Source organism: Heptranchias perlo, chromosome 30, assembly GCF_035084215.1.
Source record: "Heptranchias perlo isolate sHepPer1 chromosome 30, sHepPer1.hap1, whole genome shotgun sequence".
Classification (NCBI taxonomy): Eukaryota; Metazoa; Chordata; class Chondrichthyes; order Hexanchiformes; family Hexanchidae; genus Heptranchias; species Heptranchias perlo.
In genome coordinates this window covers 7258201-7280206 of record NC_090354.1, presented here as the reverse complement: position 1 = coordinate 7280206, position 22006 = coordinate 7258201, and the positions used below count along the sequence as shown (strand labels likewise).

Here is a 22006-nt window from a genome sequence, read left to right as displayed (position 1 = left end):
TCTATCAATCTCAGTCTTGAACATTTCAATCGTCCTTCAGCAACCACAGCCTTTTGGGGGAGAGAGTTCCACATTTCCACTAGACTTTGGATGAAAAAGTGCTTCCTGATTTCACTCCTGAGCGGCCAAGCTCTAATTTTAAGATTATGTCTCCTTATTCTGTATTTCCCCTACCAGAGGAACTATTGTCCCTGTATTTACTCTACTGACCTTTTTAATCATTTTAAACATCTCAATTAGCTCACCCCTCAGCCTACTAAACTGAGATAAGGCAACTTAACATGGATTGGGCTTGGACTTTCCTCGTTCATTCATCCAAAACAAATCTATAGTGCGCCAAAATCCACAGCGTTTCTTAAATGATTCAAAGGCTTTTGTCGGTGCTGTGTGCAGAAACTCACTCCATGTGTTGGTCACTTGTTGTGTGAAGCCGAACTTGATGGCAAAAAGAATTTTCCTGGGGCCTGGGGTCTGGGGCCTGGGGCTTGGGTAGGGTTACCAACCCTCCAGGATTGTCCTGGAGTCTCCAGGAATTGAAGATTAATCTCCTGGACACTGTTGCGAGCAAAACCCAGAAGAAAAGTCATAGGGGGCATTTAAAAAAAAAAGGTATATTTTATTTATTATCTTTGAATACTTTCATTTATTAGTTTTATAAATATTAGAGACGAGAGGGAAGAAAAAGAGCTGTTTGACTGGGTGGGGCAGTGGAGGCGGGAGGTCATGTGATGAAACCTCCAGGAATACGTCCAACCAGAGTTGGCAACCCTAGGGTTGGGTCAGGAGGAAGTGCCTTTTCAGAAAATAATGGTCTTTTTCAATCTTTCCTGAGAGCTTGTCACATAGACCCTCACTAAGAGCTATTTGGCTATTCGAATAAGTTACAATATAATGTTACAGATTCTGATGAAAGGTCTAGATCTGAAACGTTCACCTGCATTAACCTCTCTTTACTGACCGACCTGTGTGTTTCCAGCAATTCCAGTTACTTTTGATTTGGTCATTGTCTTATATTTTTACAGTAAATATGAGGGAGTTACATCGAGTTAAATCAAGTCTACAGCACAGAAACAGGCCATTCGGCCCAACTGTTCTGTGCCGGCGTTTATGCTCCACACGGGTGTCCTCCCTCCTACTTCATCTCACCCTATCAGCATATCCTTCTATTCCTTTCTCCCTCATGTGCTTATCTAACTTCCCCTTAAATGCATCTATGATATTTGCCTCAACTACTCCTTGCGTGTTCCACATTCTTAATGCCCTTTGGGTGCTCTTAGTTCTGGTCTCCCCCCACAAGTGGAAACATTTTCTCTACGTCTACCCTATCAAACCCTTTCGTTATCTTAAAGACCTCTATCTGGTTACCCCTCAGCCTTCTCTTTTGTAGAGAAAAGGACCCCAGCCTGTTCAGCTTTTCTTGATAAGAATATCCTCTCAGTTCTGGTATCATTCTTGTGAATCTTTTCTGCACCTTCTCCAGTGCCTCTATATCCTTTTTATAATACGGAGATCAGAACTGTGCACAGTACTCCGAGTATGTGATGTCCCAGGGAGGGACGGTTCTGAGACCGCACTCGCCTCTTTCAAACAACACTATAAAATAAACACTTAACTCAAACCCTGCTCCGTCCATTAGAATGGTTTTACACTATCTCCTGAACAGAATTCCAATTTAACTTGTGTAATCCCAAGAATGTGAAGATCTGTTTCCGACAAATTAAATCTGAGTACATTCTTGTGTTTAAAAAGTCAATCCTTTGGACCCTTTGCCCTTCCTGCACATTTTGCATCAACTGTTCAAGTGATATTATTGGGAAATATTAGCCTGGTTGCCCTTTCTTGACAATATTCAATCATCCTTACTGTTGACATTGAGAGAGGAAAGGAAACCTGCCAAGCAGTTTTACTCTCTAAATAACCGAAGCAGTAGAGTTCAAGTCGGAGGTATTCATACTGGGCAGGTCTCTTGGTCAAACTGCATCTTGAGTATTGTGTCCTTTAACCTCTGGCCTCCAACCTCTCTCCATCACAGTCTTTTTTAGTTCTCTATCTATTTTATCAATACTGTCTGGTCAATGCTTCACTGAACTATTCTCCCTTGCTCTTCCTTCTATCTCATTCCTTCCTTCTTCTTCTCACCCTCTCATTTCCAATTTCCCTTGCGTTCTCTATCTAGGATTGCCAACTCTTGTCGGACGTATTCCTGGAGGCTTCATTATGGGACCTCCTGCCTCCAACTGTGCCGCCCAGTCAAACGGACTTTTTTTTTTCCCGTCTCGGATATTTTTATAACCAACAAACAAAAACGTTCAATAAAAATGGAAAAACAAAAATTTTCCTCCTAGATTGTTCGTAACAGTGTCCAGGAAATTAATCTTTAATTCCTGGAGACTCCAAGACAACCCTGGAGGGTTGGTAACCCCTATCTCTATTTCATCCTTACTTGCATTTTCTGTTGCAATTTTTTCACCACTTTATTTTGATTATTTCCTTCTCTCTGTCAGACGAATACTAATACTGCTTTGCAGGAACTTTGGAATTTTCTGGCTGTGATTTGTTTGATTTTTAGTGAGGTGCTCCGCTGACACTCTGACATGTTCTGCCTTTGTCGCCTTCAACTATTGACCAGTTCTGGTCAAAGTATTATGCATTTTGCAGGTGCGAACAACTTTCAAAATTCTAAGATGCCGTTTCCTTCAAAACCAGCTTGATTGACCAGTTTTTCAGGTAATTGAAAGCTCATAATGTGAAGATTGACCACGTCACAACATGGGCATTCTCAATCAATCTTTGATGACATTTCAAATGCAGAATTGGCTCTGTTGACAAATAAACTGGTCAGCGTTCCTCCCCACCCCAAACCCGACCATGCCTGGACAAGAAAACTTGCCTGTGGCACTGGAACAGTCAATAACATTCTGTCACTCGAGTTAGTTGAACAAGTTTTTTTATGATGACTGGTGTCTTACAATTTTCTTGTGTTACCATTACTATTAACTCAGGGGTTCTTCAGGACTCAAATGGAACTCCCACATCTTTGCCATTTCTGAGGCTGTCTCTAGGAAGCTTTGTTTTCTTTATCATGCCAAACAGCTATTTTCAATTTTTTTCTATGTTTGATAAAGTGACGTACTATATTGTATCCATAGTTCTCATATTTAGAATATCTGAAATGTGAGTCACTAAGATCCTGAGATCTTTAACACTTACCATTGTAACAATCTTAAAAAAAGCTTAACTCTTTATAAACCGCAAGTCCCTCCAGGGCTTGAATATCTGGGGAGCCTTTTCTAACACCAGGACAGGAAGAGGCTCTGTTGACAAACCAGTCAGGTGTCCTCGGGGGCTGGCAGCATCTGGACAAGTAAACTCACAAGTGGCGCTGGAACGGTCGATAACATTCTGTCGCTCTACTTCAGTTGAACACGTTTCTTTAACTGACTGGTGTCTTACAGCTTTCTTGTGGTATCATTTTCATTAACCTATCTGATGGACAATCCCCCTTTCACCTCTGGCCTCCAACCTCTCTCCATCGCAGACTTTTTATCTCCATCTATTTTATCGATGCTCTTTGGTCAATGCTTCTCCAAACTATCTTCCCTTGTTCTTCCTTCTATCTCATTCCTTCCTTCCTTCTTCTCTCCCTCTCATTCCCGATTTCCCTGTTTCATCCTTTGGATTTCCTCTTGCTATTTTTCACCATCTTATTCTCATTATCTCTTTCTCTTTCCTTCTCTCTGTCAGTCTAATACTAATACTGCATTGCAGGAGAGTTGGAATTTTCTGGCTGTGATTTGCTTGTTTTGCAGTGAGGTGCTCCACTGACAGTGTGACACTCTGACATGCTCTGTCTTCGTTGCCTTCAGCTGTCTGCTGTAGGCTTCATATGAAGCCCACTGCCATCACTCTGTGCAGCCAAAGAAGACTAAAGCCTAACTTATCAGATTTCCCTCCTGTCAATCAGCTGCAAGCGATAATAAAATCAGCTGTAACTCTCTGAGACTCAAGCAAGACTCTAAGCCCTGCTGTTTTATTAACGTAGCTCAGCTAAGTATGCTACCATTTTGCTCAATTCAAAACTGGACAGCAGGGCAGGTGATGGGACCATAACTTGGGCTCTAATGTTTCGTTGACAGATCATGAACATTTTAGTAACCTGAATGACTAGCTCAGGTATACAAATATATGAAATTGACATAGGAAAAGACCATCAAGCCCGCCCCACACCATGATGGCTGGACCATCGTGACTAAACATTTATTCCTTCCCCGCGTCTCCCACCCACCCCCACAGCCATGTAATCTCCTGGGAGAGGCAAAAACCCAAGGCCAATAAGGGAAAAAGTACTCTTGGAAAATTCCTCTCCGACTCCCTCAGGCAATCGAAACCAGTCCAGCAGATCTCATGGACCAAGTGTTGTCTATAAAGATACTTACCTTCTATACGGCATGATCTCTGCCCCAGTCAAGAACCACAGAATGATGTGGAAAATTAGGTTGGTAGTTTTAAAAATTAGACCTTTGTTGTTTCCCTCCCCGCCCACCCCCACAGCCATTGAGAAACTTAGGTGAAAGCCCATGGCCCACAGTGCAGGACACCACCATGGTTGAAAGAGTGAAGGAGAAGAGGAGATAAATCAAGGAGTAATGGTTAGATGACGCTAAGTGTGGGCTCTTTTGGTACATTATAGAAAGACAGGAGGAGTGAGGTTTACAATTTTAGAAATTTCTGGACAGCAAACTGAGAAACAAGACCTTCTGGCCAAAAACCTACAGTAAATATACATTCACAATACAAGATATTGTACATGAATAGATATACCTGTTATATAGATATACGTATGGCACAGCATTTCTTAGTGACCAACAGCAAACTATTTCCCAACAAAGCCATGATACTGATGTCCCCAGCTCTTGTGGAAAAGCCATCGCAAATCAGAGGAGTGGAGTACATTGTCAGGAGACACCTGACAAGATAAAAACTGATTGCTAAGGGAATCTCATGCAAGCTTGAAACAGTATCAATCTTAGGTGATAAGTGATGAGACTGCAACTCAACACTGGGTTCTGTTGCCTGTTACAAAATGTTCACAGTTTAAGATGTCATTTGGACTCTTTAATTGGATCACTGCACTGGAATTACTTCCAGGAGGTGATTATTGTATATTATAAAGTTATTGAAAGTGTTTCTTCATTTAATGGTTGGGTTAATTGGTGGAACAAAGCTCTCCCAAAGAATTTGAATTTTTTGGAGCCTTCCTCAGTTTCTTGCTGGATCTCAATCCTATCCTTAGACTATCTACACCTCTCTCTCTCGCTCTCTCACTCTCGCTCTCGCTCTCTCTCTCATTCTATCCATCTCCTTCAGCCCAGCAGTGAACAGGAATCTGGCTTCTTACCTGAGAAATTTGCAAACAGTTTACAGAAGATGGTGAATCGATGCAGGTGAAGCCACTGCTGTGTTTCCTGAATTGTTAAAGTTGGGGAGAGATGCTGCAAAAGAAAGAAAAATTTCTTGGAATAACTTTCATCCCAGATTTTTTAATATTTGCAGCTGTTATGAAATGTCACCATTCAGTCTATTCAGATTAACGGGAATTTTGATCCTTTTTAATCACATTCTCCATTTTGTTAATGTTGAAATTAAAATCGCCCCGAGCTCCTCTTGTATCACTGCAGGGTTTTACTCCCTAGGGTTGTCCCCCCTGAACTGCACACAGTTCAGCCCCTAAGATTCTTTTCCTGTCCCCCCATGGTTCAGTCTCTGGACTCTCTTTCTATATATAGTAGCATAGTGGTTACCGTATAACATAGGAACATAGGAACAGGAGTAGGCCATTCAGGCCCTCCTGCCTGCTCCGCCATTTGATAAGATCATGGCTGATCTGTGATCTAACTCCATATACCTGCCTTTGGCCCATATCTCTTAATACCTTTGGTTGCCAAAAAGCTATCTATCTCACATTTAAATTTAGCAATTGAGCTAGTATCAATTGCCGTTTGCAGAAGAGAGTTCCAAACTTCTACCACCCTTTGTGTGTAGAAGTGTTTTCTAATCTCGCTCCTGAAAGGCCTGGCTCTAATTTTTAGACTGTGCCCCCTACTCCTAAAATCCCCAACCAGCGGAAATAGTTTCTCTCTATCCACCCTATCTGTTCCCCTTAATATCTTATAAACTTTGATCAGATCACCCCTTAACCTTCGAAACTCTAGAGAATACAACCCCAATTTGTGTAATCTCTCCTCGTAACTTAACCCTTGAAGTCCGGGCATCATTCTATATAACCACCGTCGTGAGTTCAAATCCCGCCATGACAAGTTGTGAAAATGAATTCAATTAAATCTGGTAATGTGTGAGCTGGCACCAGAAAAATGACCATGAAAGCTGCCAAATTGTCATTAAAAACTCAGCTGCTTCACTAATGTCCTTGAGGGAAGGGAACCTGCCACCTCTACCTGGTCCGGCCTACATGTGACTCCTGTCCCACATTACATTGTTGACTCTTAATGCCCTCTGAGGCGGCCTAGCAAACCACTCGGCTACAACAAGAGTTGATACCACCTCTTCAAGGAGAAGGCCCACCACCATCTTCATAATGCAATTAGACATAGGCAATAAATACAGCCTTGCCCGTGTCGCCAACATCCCAAGAACAAATTTTAAAAAACACAATTCGATCCCTCGGATTCTTTCCCTGTGCCACGTGCAGTTGTGTCCCTGAGATTTTCTTCCCATTCAGACATTGCACGCGTGGTCTAGACATTAGGGCTCTCTTGCTTGATGCAGCCTTGTATTAGATACTGCACCACAGGTGTGCGAAGGACTGCCAAGTGTAGGAAAAAGAATACTGACCTCTATAGTGCTCTGTACTGGACCATCCACCTGATGCGTGGGGGATGAACAGCTGCTGCAGTAAGGAAAACATCTGTTAGACGTCACTTATACCTCTTTAGGTTCAGGGCTACATCTTACACTATGTGTAAAATTAAACTCGGCAAAATATTATCCCATAGTCGCTGTTCTAGTAATTTCTGCATATAAATAAGTCCTGTTTCATTATCACAAACATATGAAAAGGAAGCTGAGAGAACCAGAGGGGAGATGAGGGAACATTTTTTTTACGCAGCGAGTTGTTATGATCTGGAATGCGCTGCCTGAAAGGGCGGTGGAAGCAGATTCAATAGTAACCTTCAAAAGGGAATTGGATAAATACTTGAAGGGAAAAAATTTACAGGGCTATAGGGAAGGAGCAGGGGGAGTGGGACTAATTGGATAGCTCTTTCAAAGCGCCGGCACAAGCACGATGGGCCGAATGGCCTCCTTCTGTACTGTACCGTACTATGGTACCATGAATATCATCATGCCCATCCATGCTCACCCTATCCATTGGGCCAGGGGTATTCAAACACGGCAGCTCATAGGCCACAAGCAGCCCTCAATCTCAAGCCATCAGCCCACTAAGCCCAGGCAATTCAGTCGTGTTTGCACTTACATTTCTTATTTGCTAGTTTGTCCTGTTTGAAATTTTGTGGGTTTGGAAAGGGCTGTTTTTTTTGCGGTGTTGCCTCATTGGTGGGTAAATGCCGAGTCAGTACACCAAGAGCTGTTGGTATCAGCAACTTGGAATATATGCAAATTAATGGGAGCATGAATGTAAACTTTATACATGACCTTTGAGGCTCTATGGTATGAACCTGAACCGCACACAAAGGCAAGAAGCTCGATTGACCAGCTCATTCTATTATGTGGAAATCATGTCGAAACCAGGACGTGCTTGGTGCCGAGCTCCTCTTCAGCCCTCGCAATTCACTAGGTTTGCTCTTCCTTTATCTAGATTGAAACCAATTGGAGTTTTGCTTGATTTACTATTGGGGGCAGGGGATAAACCTTGCAGAAGCTTTCCTCAGGAGTTACAGTGGTTGTTGGTGGAGTCAATGGATAGAGTCGATTGCTCTTTGCAAAGTAATGGATTTGAAGGGCTGAATTGGGGTTGTATTCTCTAGAGTTTAGAAGGTTAAAGGGTTATCTGATCGAAGTTTATAAGATATTAAGGGGAACAGATAGGGTGGATAGAGAGAAACTATTTCTGCTGGTTGGGGATTCTAGGAGTAGGGGGCACAGTCTAAAAATTAGAGCCAGACCTTTCAGGAGTGAGATCAGAAAACATTTCTACATACAAAAGGTGGTAGAAGTTTGGAACTCTCTTCTGCAAACGGCAATTGATGCTAGCTCAATTGCTAAATTTAAATCTGAGATAGATAGCTTTTTGGCAACCAAAGGTATTAAGGGATATGGGCCAAAGGCAGGGATATGGAGTTAGATCACAGATCAGCCATGATCTTATCAAATGGCGGAGCAGACTCGAGGGGCTGAATGGCCTACTCCTGATCCTATGTTCCTAATGGCCTTTTTTTCTCATCTTGTGCTTTTGTGTTCCTTTACTTTCACGGAGCTGAATCACAGATTGTCGAGGTTCTACAACATATAATAAAGGTTCAGAGTTAGAGCCAACTTACTCCTCAGGGACGTTGAACGGGATCGGAGATGCTGGGCTATAACCTGGACTTCCAGCTGGGCTAGTGTTTGCACAGGACGACGTGTCAGGCCAAGGAGAACACTGAAACAATGAAAAATAGTTAGCGATGTATCACGAATATGACGGGAATAGATGATTAAAACCCGAGGCAGGTAGGTGATAAGAGCTTAGCTGTTCACCTCAGTCAGGACTGTGGTTTCATACGCTGGCTGGTACTTGGCTTTCTCCTGCGGGGAGCGTTTCTCTATTTTCTCTTTATCGGTCTTCAGTTTCCTGTCTGCACCTTTAGGCTGAAATTTAAATTGAAAACCAGGAAGTGTGTGCTTCTGTTCAGCATCCATGAAAATGCCATTTACTTGTCCAACATCCGCCTATTCAAATGTTCAAGTTAGGAGGTACTTTGAGATCGGAGACTGTCAATGAATGTGCTTGGCAAAATTTTTATGCTTTGATTTTCCTCTCCTTAAGGCACTGATGCAGGCTGTGGTACAGTTCCATGGGCATCAGCAGCCCTCGGGTTGATCAGCCTGGTGCAGAATCTTTATGTGTGAACTGAGACAGGGAGTGTTGACAGGCTATTGGAACATTGCAACAGTATCTCGTCCTGTCCTCAGGCAAAGGTTACCGCATAGCGATGAGGAGCAGGAAGCCTGGCTAATTATTTTTCCATCACCGAGACTATGGTTACAGAGGTCAGTTGTACTGCCCTACCATTGCTCTGGCTGAGATCAGTTATTTTACTACAGACCATGGATTGAACCTGGAGTCTTCAAAGCCTGTAGGGCTGTGATGACGCCTCAACCCTCCTGGTGTCAGCCTCGGCTCAGTTAGTAGCACTCTCGCCTCGGAGTCAAAAGGTTGTGGGTCCAAGCCTCACTCCAGAGATTTGAGTACATAATCCAGGCTGACACTTGAGTGCAGTACCGAGGGAGTGCTGCACTGTCAGAGGTGCCGTCTTTCAGATGAGACGTTAAACCAAGGCTAAACCCTTCTGCCCTCTCAGGTGGACGTAAAAGATCCCATGGCACTATATCGAAGAAGAGCAGGGGAGATCTCCCTGGTGTCCTGGCCAATATTTATCTCTCAACCAACATCACTTAAAACAGATTATCTGGTCATTACCTCATTGCTGTTTGTGGGACCTTGCTGTGTGCAAATTGTGCACTGCATTTCCTACATTACAACAGTGACTACATTTCAAAAGTACTTCATTGGCTGTAAAGTGCTTTGAGATTTCCTGAGGTTGTGAAAGGTGCTATATAAATGCAAGTCTTTCATTCTTTCTTGGTCAAATAGTCTGTTGGCTCTCATTGTCTAAACTCTCACATGAAGGATTGCCGTTTGGGTGAGATGCCAGTGTGCAGCCAGCACCCACTGAGTTGTTTCCAGATTGAGTCAATACTTTGATAAATGGAGGAAACACAGTAAGTTTTCAAAAGATTTTAGTGGATCTGACACATCGAAAAAGAGCTGATATAAGAAAAAGGAATCTATAGCAATTCTTCATTAAATGAACACAATTACTTGGTTAGCTTGCTAAATACTATACAACAAAACTCTGTCCTACAGTGTGAAGTGTAGAGGGCTATTTGCCAGCTGTGGCTGTTTTTTTTTGACAGTGATGAATGGATTCTACTGACATTCCGTTCTGAATATGGTGGGAACGCTTGGTACCTTAAACACTTTAACCTGACAGCTCGCCGAGTGGAGATTCTCTGTGTAGTCTCCGTTCTCATTCACCTTGAAGGTGTCGATCTGGATTCTGAAAGGGACCCCCTTCTCTCCACCGTTTTTCCTGGGGGTGAATTCCGTACTGATGCAGTGAACCTGAAGGTGAAGAGCGGGGGTTAGTGATGCGTCTCAAATCAAAACTGGAATTCACAGGTCTGCAGAGGTACGTTTGCAGTTTCTTGGTGCTTGATGCAGCTGAATGTTCATGATACTCTGTACTATTTAATTGGAACTCCATTTGCAATCTCAATGGAAGAGATGGCTGGTTTGAAAAATGGCCATGTTACATTGGTAAAATTAGAGAACACTCTTGGTTAGAGGTTGGTCACTGGTGCAGAATGGAAGGAGTCTCGGCCAGTGTCTATTCAACTCTTGATCTGGGTCCAGTGGTGAACTACTAATTAAAAGGGAAGAATACTCGACTCCCAACACTGTAGTTATTATTCTTCAGCCTTGTTTTTATAAATATAAGAAACACCCATATAAATTGTATTAAAACACATCACTGCATCACTTAATTGTGGCTAAAATAACACTCATCCTTTCTGGCTCCTCTCCCTCGCCAAGCAGTACAGTTTGTGAAACACTTTCTTATGAAGGAAGTGGACCTGACAACAAAGAGACTGTAAAGGAGGAAGGAGGAGACCACAAATTGGTTAATTGTGACATTCCAGAGATAGGCACCTCAATGGTATACCAAGTGGAGTTCCAATGTGTTGTGCCATGGAGTGGTAGGCAGTCGTTTTGTGCTTTGCCGTATCAGCAGAGACGCCAACATGATGTCGGGGAGAAAAGAAAAAATCGAAATATGAGTCACCCAGGGCTACTCGTATACATTTTCTAATCATAGGCCTGGCTATGGAAGAGCATAAAAAGGTGTCTGGAAGCAGGTCGCTATCAACTCGGCCTGGTCCAAGGAGACGTGGGGAGGGAAACTGGAACAGAAGAATGGAGAAGGGCCGAGGGGGTAGAGAGAGAGAGAGAGAGAGAGAAAAAATATTGAGGGAAAACTGTTGGGGGGGGGGGGGTGGAAGAAAAGAAAAGAAAGAAAGAGAAGAAGAAATGAAGAAAGAAAAAGAGAGGAAAAAGGAGTGAAATAGAGAAAGAGGAAGACACAAACCTGAATTGAGACAGAGGTTTGTTTCTTTGGGTCCCAGAGAAACTCCGCAGCGTTCAGCAGGGTGGGGTTTACCCGCGGGTCGACAATTCCAACTGACAGAGGAATATCTGAAGTAACAAAACCATTAAAGAAAGAAAGAAAGATTGTCACCGCGTGAAAGCAAACCACAGCAGTCCACTAACAAATGATGGATTAGTTCAATTACGTCTGAATGCTTCAGACCAAAGAATCATTTCCTGACCAAAGAATGGTTGGTGATATGCTCCAGGCCTCTGCCTCGCTGTATCAAAAAATGGCCCTGATAGACCCCCCCCCTCACCCCCACCCCGCGGGCCCAAAGGAAATTGGCAACTCAGCATATGAGGAAATGTTGCCAACAACTGCATGCTACAACTGGTTAATGCACCAATGCACTGCACCATCACACCTTACAGTCTCAGCTTTTTCCAATACCTTGACGATTGTTTGTGGAAGCAGACTGTGCCTCTTATGAACTAAAACCTGTTATTTCTCTGCTACACTGAGCTAATATTTCCTGGCTCTAACAATTAACCCCAATCGCGGTAAATTGCTTTCTTGAAGAACACATCGGACTCCCACTACAACTCCTGCCAATCTGGAAGGCAGAAAGCAAGCACAATGCTAGGCTGCTTTATATAGACTAAACTACTGTCCGGAGTTATTCACAAATAACAAGTTGCGCAGAAGTAAAAAAAAACATAGACACAATATCTCTGTAACCTCTTCCAGCCCTACAACCCTCCGCGAACTCTGCGCTCCTCCAATTCTTGCCTCTTGGACATCCCTGTTTTTAATCGTTCCACCATTGGTGGCCGTGCCTTCAGCTGCCTAGACTCTAAGCTCTGGAATTGCCTCCCTGAACCTTTCCGCCTCGCTGCCTCTTTCTCCTTCTTTAAGATGCTCCTTAAAACCTATCTCTTTGACCAAGCTTTTGATCACCTGTCTTAATATCTCCTTATGTGGCTCGGTATCCAATTTTGTTTGATAATCACTCCAGTGAAGTGCCTTGAAACGTATTACTACATTAAAGGCGCTATATAAATGCAATTTGTTGTGTAAATCCAACTGGTACAAGGATCATGGCAGGACAGCATAACCCCCTCTTATACCAGTGTCTCATACAAATACTCAGATGATGTAAGATAAGTATTGGATATTCGGTAGTTTAGCCGTTACCACAGTAACAGAGATAACAAATGCTGCTTTCTCTCGTCTCATTCTCGCTAGTTCCTTCTTGTGTGGCCTTCTCACCAGCGGTATCTAGTGTAAACAACACAATGCTCCGATCTTATCGAATGTCGCAGAAACCAGTCTCAATGTGTGCAGTAGAAACAAGGCACATGGTGACCATAGACCTTTCCATGTCCTGGATACATGAATCATTAATCAACACTTGACAACTTATAAGGGTAAACTTTATACAAATGTGCGCTCCACAGCTTTTCCCTGCCGGAGCGGGGCTCAGGTGGCCCTGCAGGTTTTTCCGTTTGCATTATCATTATGCTGATCTTTGTGCTCAAATTCTCAATGAGTGCTCCCAGCAGACAAAGCTCCTCACCGGGAGTGTGAATTAATAAAATAATCCCGATATTCTCGCTAACAGGGTCAAATAAAGTGCTAATTATTACACCACTCATTGAACATATTCCAGTTTTTCCTCCACGTTCTGGGATTCTTGTTTTCACTTTTGTGTTATTTGATATCTGATCAAACCCATTTTGTGTATTATACACATAATTCTATATTTTGAATCCATGGTGTTTTCAAGCACTTTCTCACTCGTTACAACTCTGTTGGCTCTGGGTACTGAGAATCTGGGACAATCCTGGTTCCACTTGGAATTTCCTCCCTACACCTCTCCACCTCTCTCTCCTCCTTTAAGATGCTCCTTAAAACTACCTCTTTGAGCAATCTCCGGGTCACCTGTCCTAATGTCACCTTCTTTAGCTCGGTGTCAGTTTTTTTTTGGTCTGATTACGCTCCTGTGAAGCACCTTGGGATGTTATACTACATTAAAAGCGCTGTATAAATGCAAGTTGTTGTAATGATCTGCAACCCCATCTTTAAACTGTGAGCACTTTCCAAAATGCTTCTGCCAAAAAAACCACAACCTTCTGACTCAGACTAATACAGCACAGACTAGGGATCCAACCTGGGCCTTCCAGGTTGGTATGACTCAGTACATACAGCACAATTCATTTAGTGACTGAGGCATCGAGGGAACATCCAATTAGGTTTTATGAAGACAATGTTGAGTCCAATGTCCCATGTTCCCTTCAAGCATGGTTACCGTACTGGGTCATGGAATTAGCCACATACAGCTTCAGTTTTTCTTATTTTTTTAGTGCTGATAATGTTTCAGGGCCACTGCGTTCCAACCTCTCTCCACGGCAGTGAGATTCAGTGGAGTCACCATCAGCGAAGACCGGAAATCTGAAAGACCCTCAGCACAACAACCGCGATGCTAACAGTGGACAGAACGTACCAATATCGAGCAGTCGGTCTCCTGGCCTGTTCCATTTCCAGCCCTGGAACTGTTGGTGTTCACTGTACTGCAGGCGTCTGTCGTGAAAGACCACCCTGACGATACTCTGCAAAAAAAGCAAGGCAAAGGTGGCAGGAGGAGGGGAGGAGGGGGAAGGTGGGGGGAGTCAGAACTCAAAACAGTTTATGGTAATCTATCCACCATTAATCGCTCCACCGTCGGCGGCCGTGCCTTCAGCTGCCCAGGCCCTAAGCTCTGGAATTCCCTCCCTAAACCTCTCCGCGTCTCCCTCTCTCCTTTAAGACGCTCCTTAAAACCTACCTCTTTGACCAACCTTTTGGTCACCTGTCCTAATATCTCCTTATGTGGCTCGGTGTCAAATTTTTATATCACTCCTGTGAAATGTTTTGGGACGTTTTACTACGTTAAAGGCATTATAGAATTGCAACTTGTTTTTGTTGTTGTAACAAACTTTCTCCCTCCCCCCCCTCTCCTGATATGATACCTTCAGCCGTCTACAACCTACAACCCTCCGAGAACTCTGTGTTCCTCCAATTATGGCGTCTTGTGCCTCCCCCGACTTCCTTCGTTCCACCATTGGCGGCCGTGCTTTCAGCCATCCGGGCCCTAACCTCTGGAATTCCCTCCCTAAAACTCCCCACCTCTCTCTCCTCCTTTAAGATGTCCTGATCTTTTGCTCTCGTCTTCCTCCCTGATACGCTCCGGTGGTCAATCCTGCTGTCCAGCGGAGGCAGGAGCCCCAAATGGAAGGCTCTCTATGCTGGGATCCTTCCCTGCACCAATGGGGATCTGGGGTGGAGGGTGTCGGGAGGAACAGGCGACCTTGGACCTGTGGTTCCCAAAGCTCTGCACCACTAGGGTATTCCTCCCTTACCATGTCTGTTGTAGACTAATTGATAGAGATTGATTAGTGTGATTAGTCAACTCCATTACCGTCATAACTTGGAATAGAATCGTAGAAAATTTACGGCACAGAAGGAGGCCATTCGGCCCATCGTGTCCGCGCCGGCTGAGGAACAAGCCACCCAGCCTAATCCCACTTTCCCGCATTTGGCCTGTAGCCCTGCTCTTCAGGTGCACATCCAGGTACTTTTTAAATGAGTTGAGGGTTTCTGCCTCTACAACTTATGACTACCAGGATAGTAGAAGGGGAACTAGATAGACCTTGGTCTTTTATCGTCTAGCAATTCTTATGTTCCTATGTACTGCATGGAGCAGTGGCTTCAACTGGGGTGTTGAGCCACTTCACAGAAACCCAGGCCACATGTAAGTTCTCCAGACTGGAGATAACCATTTACCATCTATACATGGAGTGTGAGAGGTTGCAGTCCCTATTTTATTATCCAAGAGGGTTGCTCCTCAACTTCTGGCTCGTATCTACTTGGAACTTGGTTGAGAATGCCAAACCTAGAACTTTATTCTTTTCATCCTTTCTTGTATTCCCCCTTCCCCACTCTGTGTAGGACTCACCTTCAGCATCTTCCCATTTGGTTCCAACAGTCCCCTCACATTCTGATTGCACAGCATCCGGATCTCATATGATTGACCTGGATGGGAAACAACATACACATCAAGTCACAGAAACCACTCAAATACCTTCAAAGTCCCCTGTAGCTCTCCTGATGCCTCAGCAAGTTTATCCAATGAGTTAAAGAGCCATACACACTAGGAAGCTCCCAGGTTCACTTTCCAGCCAGTACTGAGCCACCCGTTCTCAGATGGGGCAGTGACAGGGGAATTATATTTGTCTTCGGTGCTCTGAGTTCAAAGGGGAAAGTCGACCAAGATTCCCACTCCATGGCCTCGCCCCCTCCCTATCTCTGCAACCTCCTCCAACCCTCCGCAAACTCTGCGCTCCCTCTTGCGCATCCCCGATTTTAATCACTCCACCATTGGTGGCCATGCCTTCGGCTGCCTAGGTCCTAAGCTCTGGAATTCCCTCCCTAAACCTCTCCGCCACTCTCTCCTCCTTTAAGACGCTCCTTAAAACCTACCTCTGTGACCATCTGTCCTAATATCTCCTTATATGGCTCATGTCAAATTTTGTTTGATAACGCACCTGTGAAGCACCTTGGGACGTTTTGCTACATTAAAGGCGCTACATAAATGAAAGTTGTTGTTGATTATTATCCAGAGATCCCGGTTGAAAGTGGACGCTAAGGGAAAACAGGATTGAGCTTGGCTGTGCTGCCGGCCCAAAAGCAAATACATTCAGATGTCCAGGGTCCCACATCAAGTTTGTCACTTTTACAAAGTACAAGAGGCTGCCTGACGAGGATTCAACATCTTCAGGAGGTGAAGGAAGAAAATTAGTGAGGAAAAAAAAGAATAATAATGATAAATGTAAGAACACATGTTGTGAAATATTTAGCAATGGGAAGCAAATGAGTCAACCAGTTTGTAGAACAGTCGCATTGTGTTGTAAACCCTACATCTAAACGATGACTGACTTATGAGGAAAGATATTGGGTTTGTATGACATTCCTCTGTCCAGTATTTTAATGGAAATGTTAACACACTTACTTTAAATGGATTAACTTCTCCATTAAAACAGCAGCGAATAAATGCCATGCCATGTAAATTGATACACTAATGTCACCAACGGTGATTTCAAAGCTCTCAAACTTCAGTCTTAAATGGAGATGATTAAGAGAGGACCTCGCAGTGAGATGTAAGATAATAACTGATATACAAAAGTTAAATCCAGAAGAGTCTTTCAAACTAAACCGCGACAGTAGGACAAGGCACAGGTTCAAACTAGTAAAAGACAAATTTTGAACTGATGTCAGGCAGTACTGTTTTACACAAAGAGTGAAATGGACTTTTCAGTAGGTTAGTGGAGGTAGAATCCCTTTGCTGGGTTGGGGGGTGGAGTCCAGGGTTTTTTTGGATGTTTGACCTAGGATGTCCAGGACATCTGTGCCTGCCTTGTGTAATTCAGCTGCTTTGCGTCTCACTGTACCTTGATTGAGGTAGGTGAGGGTCTCCTCATGCAGTTTAACAGCGGGCGAGGTGGCTGCACCCAGAACATACTGGAACGTGACGGCATTGGGCTCGTGGTCTGAAGAGAGAGTGGACTCTTCGTGCTTGAAGAGCGGTAACGGCAGCATGTCTCTGAAACAAGAAGAAAACTTGCAGTCACTTCACTGAGCCGAGCCCTCTCAGGTGGACGTAAAAGATCCCATGGCACTATTCAAAGAAGAGCAGGTGACCTGGATAATATTTATCCCTCAACCAACATCTATAACAGATGATCTGGTCATTTGTCTCATTGCTGTTTGTGGGATCTTGCTGTGCGCAAATTGGCTGCCGCTTTTCCTACATTACAACAGTGACTACACTTCAAAAGTACTTCATTGGTTGTAAAGCACTTTGGGACGTCCTGAGATCGTGAAAGGTGCTATATAAAAGCAAGTTCTTTCTTTTCATTATGGATAACGCTGTAATGGCAACGGTACCACATGCCATTCTCACCTTCTCCACAGGCGGTGCTGTAACCTCTAAAAATCAATATGACACCTATTATTCTTGCCTGGTCCGGGGATGTTGCTGTAACCTCTCTCAATCTGCTACAACAAAACACTGGTGAAAAACATATCATTTTCTCTAACTGTGAGCAAGGTCATAGAAGATTAAAAGTGGTACATTTTGGCCCAGGATGGTGCTCGTGCCTCTGAGTCAGAGATTGTGGGTTCAAACCCCACTCCAAGACCTGAGCAGATAATCTAGGTTACTGAGAGAGTGTTGTATTGTCGGAGGTACTGTCTTTCAGACCAAATGCCACAGTCGAACTGTTCAGCTGGAAGTAAATGATCCCATGGCACAACTAAAAGAAGACCAGGGGAGTTCTCTCAGTGCCCTGGCCAATGTCCATTCCTTCAACAGACAGGACCAAAACAAATTAAGTGGTTATTTATCTCATTTGTTGTTTGTGGGATCTTGCTGTGTACAAAGTGTTTGCCTACAAAACAACAGTGACTGCACTTTAAAAGAAATTCACTGGCTGTGAGGTGCATTGGGACATCCTGAGGACGTGAAAGCCGCTATATAAATGCAAGTTTTTTCTTTCTTTATATCAAATACATTTTCTACCTATCACACTTGCTATCACATGTTTCCTGTCACACTTGTTTATTACACTTAAAAAAATGTATAAGGAAATGGGAAGACTATGGTTTTGAGTGTATAGAGAAATTCTCTGGCAATAGAAAATACTGGAGCCAGAACATCTGCAGCATCTTAATCGTATTAACTCACCCAGTGTTTACTTAACAACAATTAGACTTTGTGGTCTTAAAGGAACGCAGCTTCACCTTAGCAGCAGTTCTGCATAAGATGGTATATTGTTCCTATCCTTATACACCAGCGACTTACTGCAAGCAATGCCATGGGAGCGCCGCTGTAAATGTTTTGCTTTTCGCCTGCCAGTTACATAGATCATGGACTAAACGATCACACTGCACAATGTAACATGGAGCCATACAGACAAGGAAGTTTCCCCTGTTTCAATCCTGAGTTAACTGATCTCAACCAAGGGAGAGGTGGAGGTGGTGCTACTTGCTCCGATGTTAATGGGCTAGAAAGAGGAGAAGTCAGCCAGTGTTCCTGCTCCTGATTGCAATCCAATAGCCACTGCTGGAAGTGTACGCATGCAGAGATTATGCGAGGACAGGATAGGACTGCGGTAACTTGCTTAGGCAATTAGTCCAAGATTCCTTTTATAATAAGCTGAAAATTATATTTGAAAGGTAAGACGGAGACAAGTGAGGAGTACCACGGTTTTGAGGTCCTGGTGAAGAATGAGTTAATGTAAGAGATTGTACAATGAACCTGGATGTAGTGAGAAAAATGATTGTGTGGGATGGTATCTCTGCAGCTTAGAAGGAACAAGAGAGGAAAATGTAAAGGAGCATTGACCATAGAAGTATCAATAAAATAGGGAGGGACAAGAAAGATTAGAATGTAGAGGGAAGTTGGAAATTAGAGAGCTCACTTAACAAATGATAAGCGTTTACTCGTACCCTGCCCAAGGGTGTGAGAGAGGTTTTAGAAGTTGCTCCCCAGATATGAGAGCAGGAGTTAAGTCTTGGGTGTATTTGGTAGTCTCTCATTTTCCAGGCTCTCACACAGAAAATTAGCGGAGAGCTTGTGAGTGTATCTGGAATGGTAACCCAGTGTGAGTCACTTCCCTCAGAGTAGGGGCAGAAATATTTTTATTTAAAGTATTCTCACAATAAACATGAAAACTTAGAAATCACCGTTGGCGACATTAGTGTATCAATTTGCATGGCATGGCATTTATTCGCTGCTGTTTTAATGGAGCAGTCAATCCATTTAAAGTAAGCGTGTTAACATTTCCATTAAAATACTGGACAGAGGAATGTCGTACAACCCTCTAATTACTCAAATACTAACTGGTGGATCTGTTGTTACGTTGCCCATGGATAGTCAGGACAAATCGAATTTCCCTCAGAGTGCAAAAGTGATGCTACAGGTATCGGTATGGGGATCAGCAAATTCAGGAGCTTGTGACGCTCCATCTAGTGGTAGAGGTGTGCAGCTGCAGGTATGACTGTGCGTCACCAAATGGTGATGCCCGTATAAGGAGCATTCCACATACATAGAAAATATATTATAGATATCGCCAACAGTACTTTCTAGGGAAAAAAAAGAGACTTGCTTCTAATGCCACTCAGAAACATCACTTTATAAACAATGAATTGCCCTAAAGTGGAGTGACTGTTAAACAAACACAGCAGCAAGATTCCACAGGCAGTAATTGAAAGACTATCGGGACCCTGGGAGAGCTCCTTGCTCTTCAGATAGTGCCACAGAATCTTTAGCCTTCACCTGAACTGCACAGACAGGCAGTTAGAGCCTCGGTTTAACATCTTATGCAAACGACGGCACCTCCGACAGTGCAGCACTCCCTCACCGCTGTGCCGTAATGTCAGCCTAGTTTATGTGCTCAAGTCCCAGGGTGGGGATTTTAAACCCACAACCTTCCGATCCAGAGGCGAGCTGACACTCTAGGCTTTGATTTGCATGTAAATATTACTTACTGCAAATCTACTGTGATCATCTGCAGATAGTACTAGGAGTAATTTGTAATCTCATGATCCAATGACATTTGAAGGAACAACCAAAGCACAAAGTTTTTTAAAAAATGAAATAAACCTTATCATAACCTTCAGTGCACTGGATTTAAGCTGAATGGACTTGTTAAAATATGTTCTTACTCACCGTCCGCCATTAGCGGTGACATACTGGTGGTAGTGTTCTGTTTGAGCTGGCCAGTAATGCTCTGTCTGGTTGTGCCAGTATAACATGGTGTTTCTATGTAATTCCAGTGTGGAAAAGTTTCAAGGGTAAGCAGAAGTTTGCCTGTTGTCGGAGAGAGCTGGAACCTGAGCACCTGCACGCCTGTCCTTATATCCTGCAAGCACTGGCTGCCAGCAGGTGCAATGGGAGGGGAATGGGTGGAAAGTTCTACCCAGCAATTTACATGCAAATACAGGCCACACAAACCCCCCCGCCCCCTCAGGCACTGCATTAAAACGCCATTTCAGGTGACTGATCAGTACACGCCCAGGGAAAACCTGGCTACTGGCCCAAAACATTTCTGCAACAGTGTGACATAAACCAGAAACAAGAACGTTTTGGCACGGAATTTACAAAGAATTGCTTTCTTTCTGTACTGAATCTTCTTTTGATTTTCTGATCACTGTCTCATTTTATTTCATGAGATTACAAATTATTGCTGGCAATATCGGCAGAAATACGCTTAACTCACTCGTATGGTGTATCTGCCCGCTATTTCAACCATTTAAAATCAAATGGTTAACGCCTCCATTAAAATAGTAGAGAGAAGAATAAGAACATAAGAACATAAAAAATAGGAGCAGGAGTAGGCCAATCGGCCCCTCGAGCCTGCTCCGCCATTCAATAAGATCATGGCTGATCTGATCCTAACCTCAAATCTAAATTCATGTCCAATTTCCTTCCTGCTCCCCGTAACCCCTAATTCCCTTTACTTCTAGGAAACTGTCTATTTCTGTTTTAAATTTATTTAATGATGTAGCTTCCACAGCTTCCTGGGGCAGCAAATTCCACAGACCTACTACCCTCTGAGTGAAGAAGTTTCTCCTCATCTCAGTTTTGAAAGAGCAGCCCCTTATTCTAAGATTACGCCCCCTAGTTCTAGTTTCACCCATCCTTGGGAACATCCTTACCGCATCCACCCGATCAAGCCCCTTCACAATCTTATATGTTTCAATAAGATCGCCTCTCATTCTTCTGAACTCCAATGAGTAGAGTCCCAATCTACTCAACCTCTCCTCATATGTCCGCCCCCTCATCCCCGGAATTAACCGGGAATGTCATGAGTACTTCCAACATTTAGCCACTCATTTCTAGTCCATAGGCCTGCTGTCTTTTGGGGAACATAAGAACAGAAGAAATAGGAGCAGGTGTAGGCCATCCAGCCTCTGGAGCCTGCTCCGCCATTCAATCAGATCATGGCTGATCTTCTACCTCAACGCCATTTTCCTGCACTATCCCCATATCTGTGGATACACACTCCCTCCGTCCCATCATTTCTAATGGAACCTCCAGCTAGGTCTCCCCCACTGAAAACCCTCCTACTCCCATTGTGTCTCAGTGGCTGGACTCTTGACACTTTGTCAGAAGGTTGTGGGCTTAAGCCCCACCCCCCTTCTAGGATCTGAGCATATAATCTAACCTGACACTCCAGTGCAGTACCGAGGGAGTGCTACGTTGTCAGAGGTGCTGTCTTTAGGCTGAGATGTTAAACCAAGGCATTGTCTGCCCACTCAGTAGGATGCCATGGCACTATTTGAAGAAAAACAGGGGAGTTTTCCCTGTGTCCTGGCAAACATTTATCCCTCGACCAACATTCTCTCAAACAGAATCTTAAGAGGAATGAAGGAACGAGGAGAATGAAAAAAGAAGTCGAGCTTTATGATGGAGAATCAAAGATTTGACGACTACATGTTCACAATTCACACACAGCTGCAGTCTTAGTTCCGCTATTAGCTCTCTATCTGTAAGGCAATATGCCATTTTGTTCGGT

General features: G+C 43.7%; 1 protein-coding gene across 3 annotated transcripts in view; it reads right to left on the bottom strand.

Moving 5' to 3' along the window:
• The window catches only part of LOC137299862 (transcription factor CP2-like), a 30529-nt gene extending 10170 nt beyond the window's left edge, over nucleotides 1-20359 (bottom strand). The window contains exons 1-10 of one of the 3 annotated variants that reach the window (XM_067968808.1): nucleotides 20158-20359; nucleotides 16877-17028; nucleotides 15385-15461; nucleotides 13894-13999; nucleotides 11388-11494; nucleotides 10211-10363; nucleotides 8716-8826; nucleotides 8517-8617; nucleotides 6853-6904; nucleotides 5399-5492 (exon numbers count right to left, since the gene is read on the bottom strand). In XM_067968808.1, the coding sequence (XP_067824909.1) occupies nucleotides 5399-5492; nucleotides 6853-6904; nucleotides 8517-8617; nucleotides 8716-8826; nucleotides 10211-10363; nucleotides 11388-11494; nucleotides 13894-13999; nucleotides 15385-15461; nucleotides 16877-17028; nucleotides 20158-20243 (1039 nt within the window). In that variant the 5' untranslated portion in view covers nucleotides 20244-20359. Of the gene's footprint in view, nucleotides 1-5398; nucleotides 5493-6852; nucleotides 6908-8516; nucleotides 8618-8715; nucleotides 8827-10210; nucleotides 10364-11387; nucleotides 11495-13893; nucleotides 14000-15384; nucleotides 15462-16876; nucleotides 17029-20157 lie in introns of all 3 variants that reach the window. The other 2 variants (XM_067968807.1, XM_067968809.1) reach the window with 2 other exon arrangements.
• Between the last annotated feature and the right edge of the window lie 1647 nt (nucleotides 20360-22006).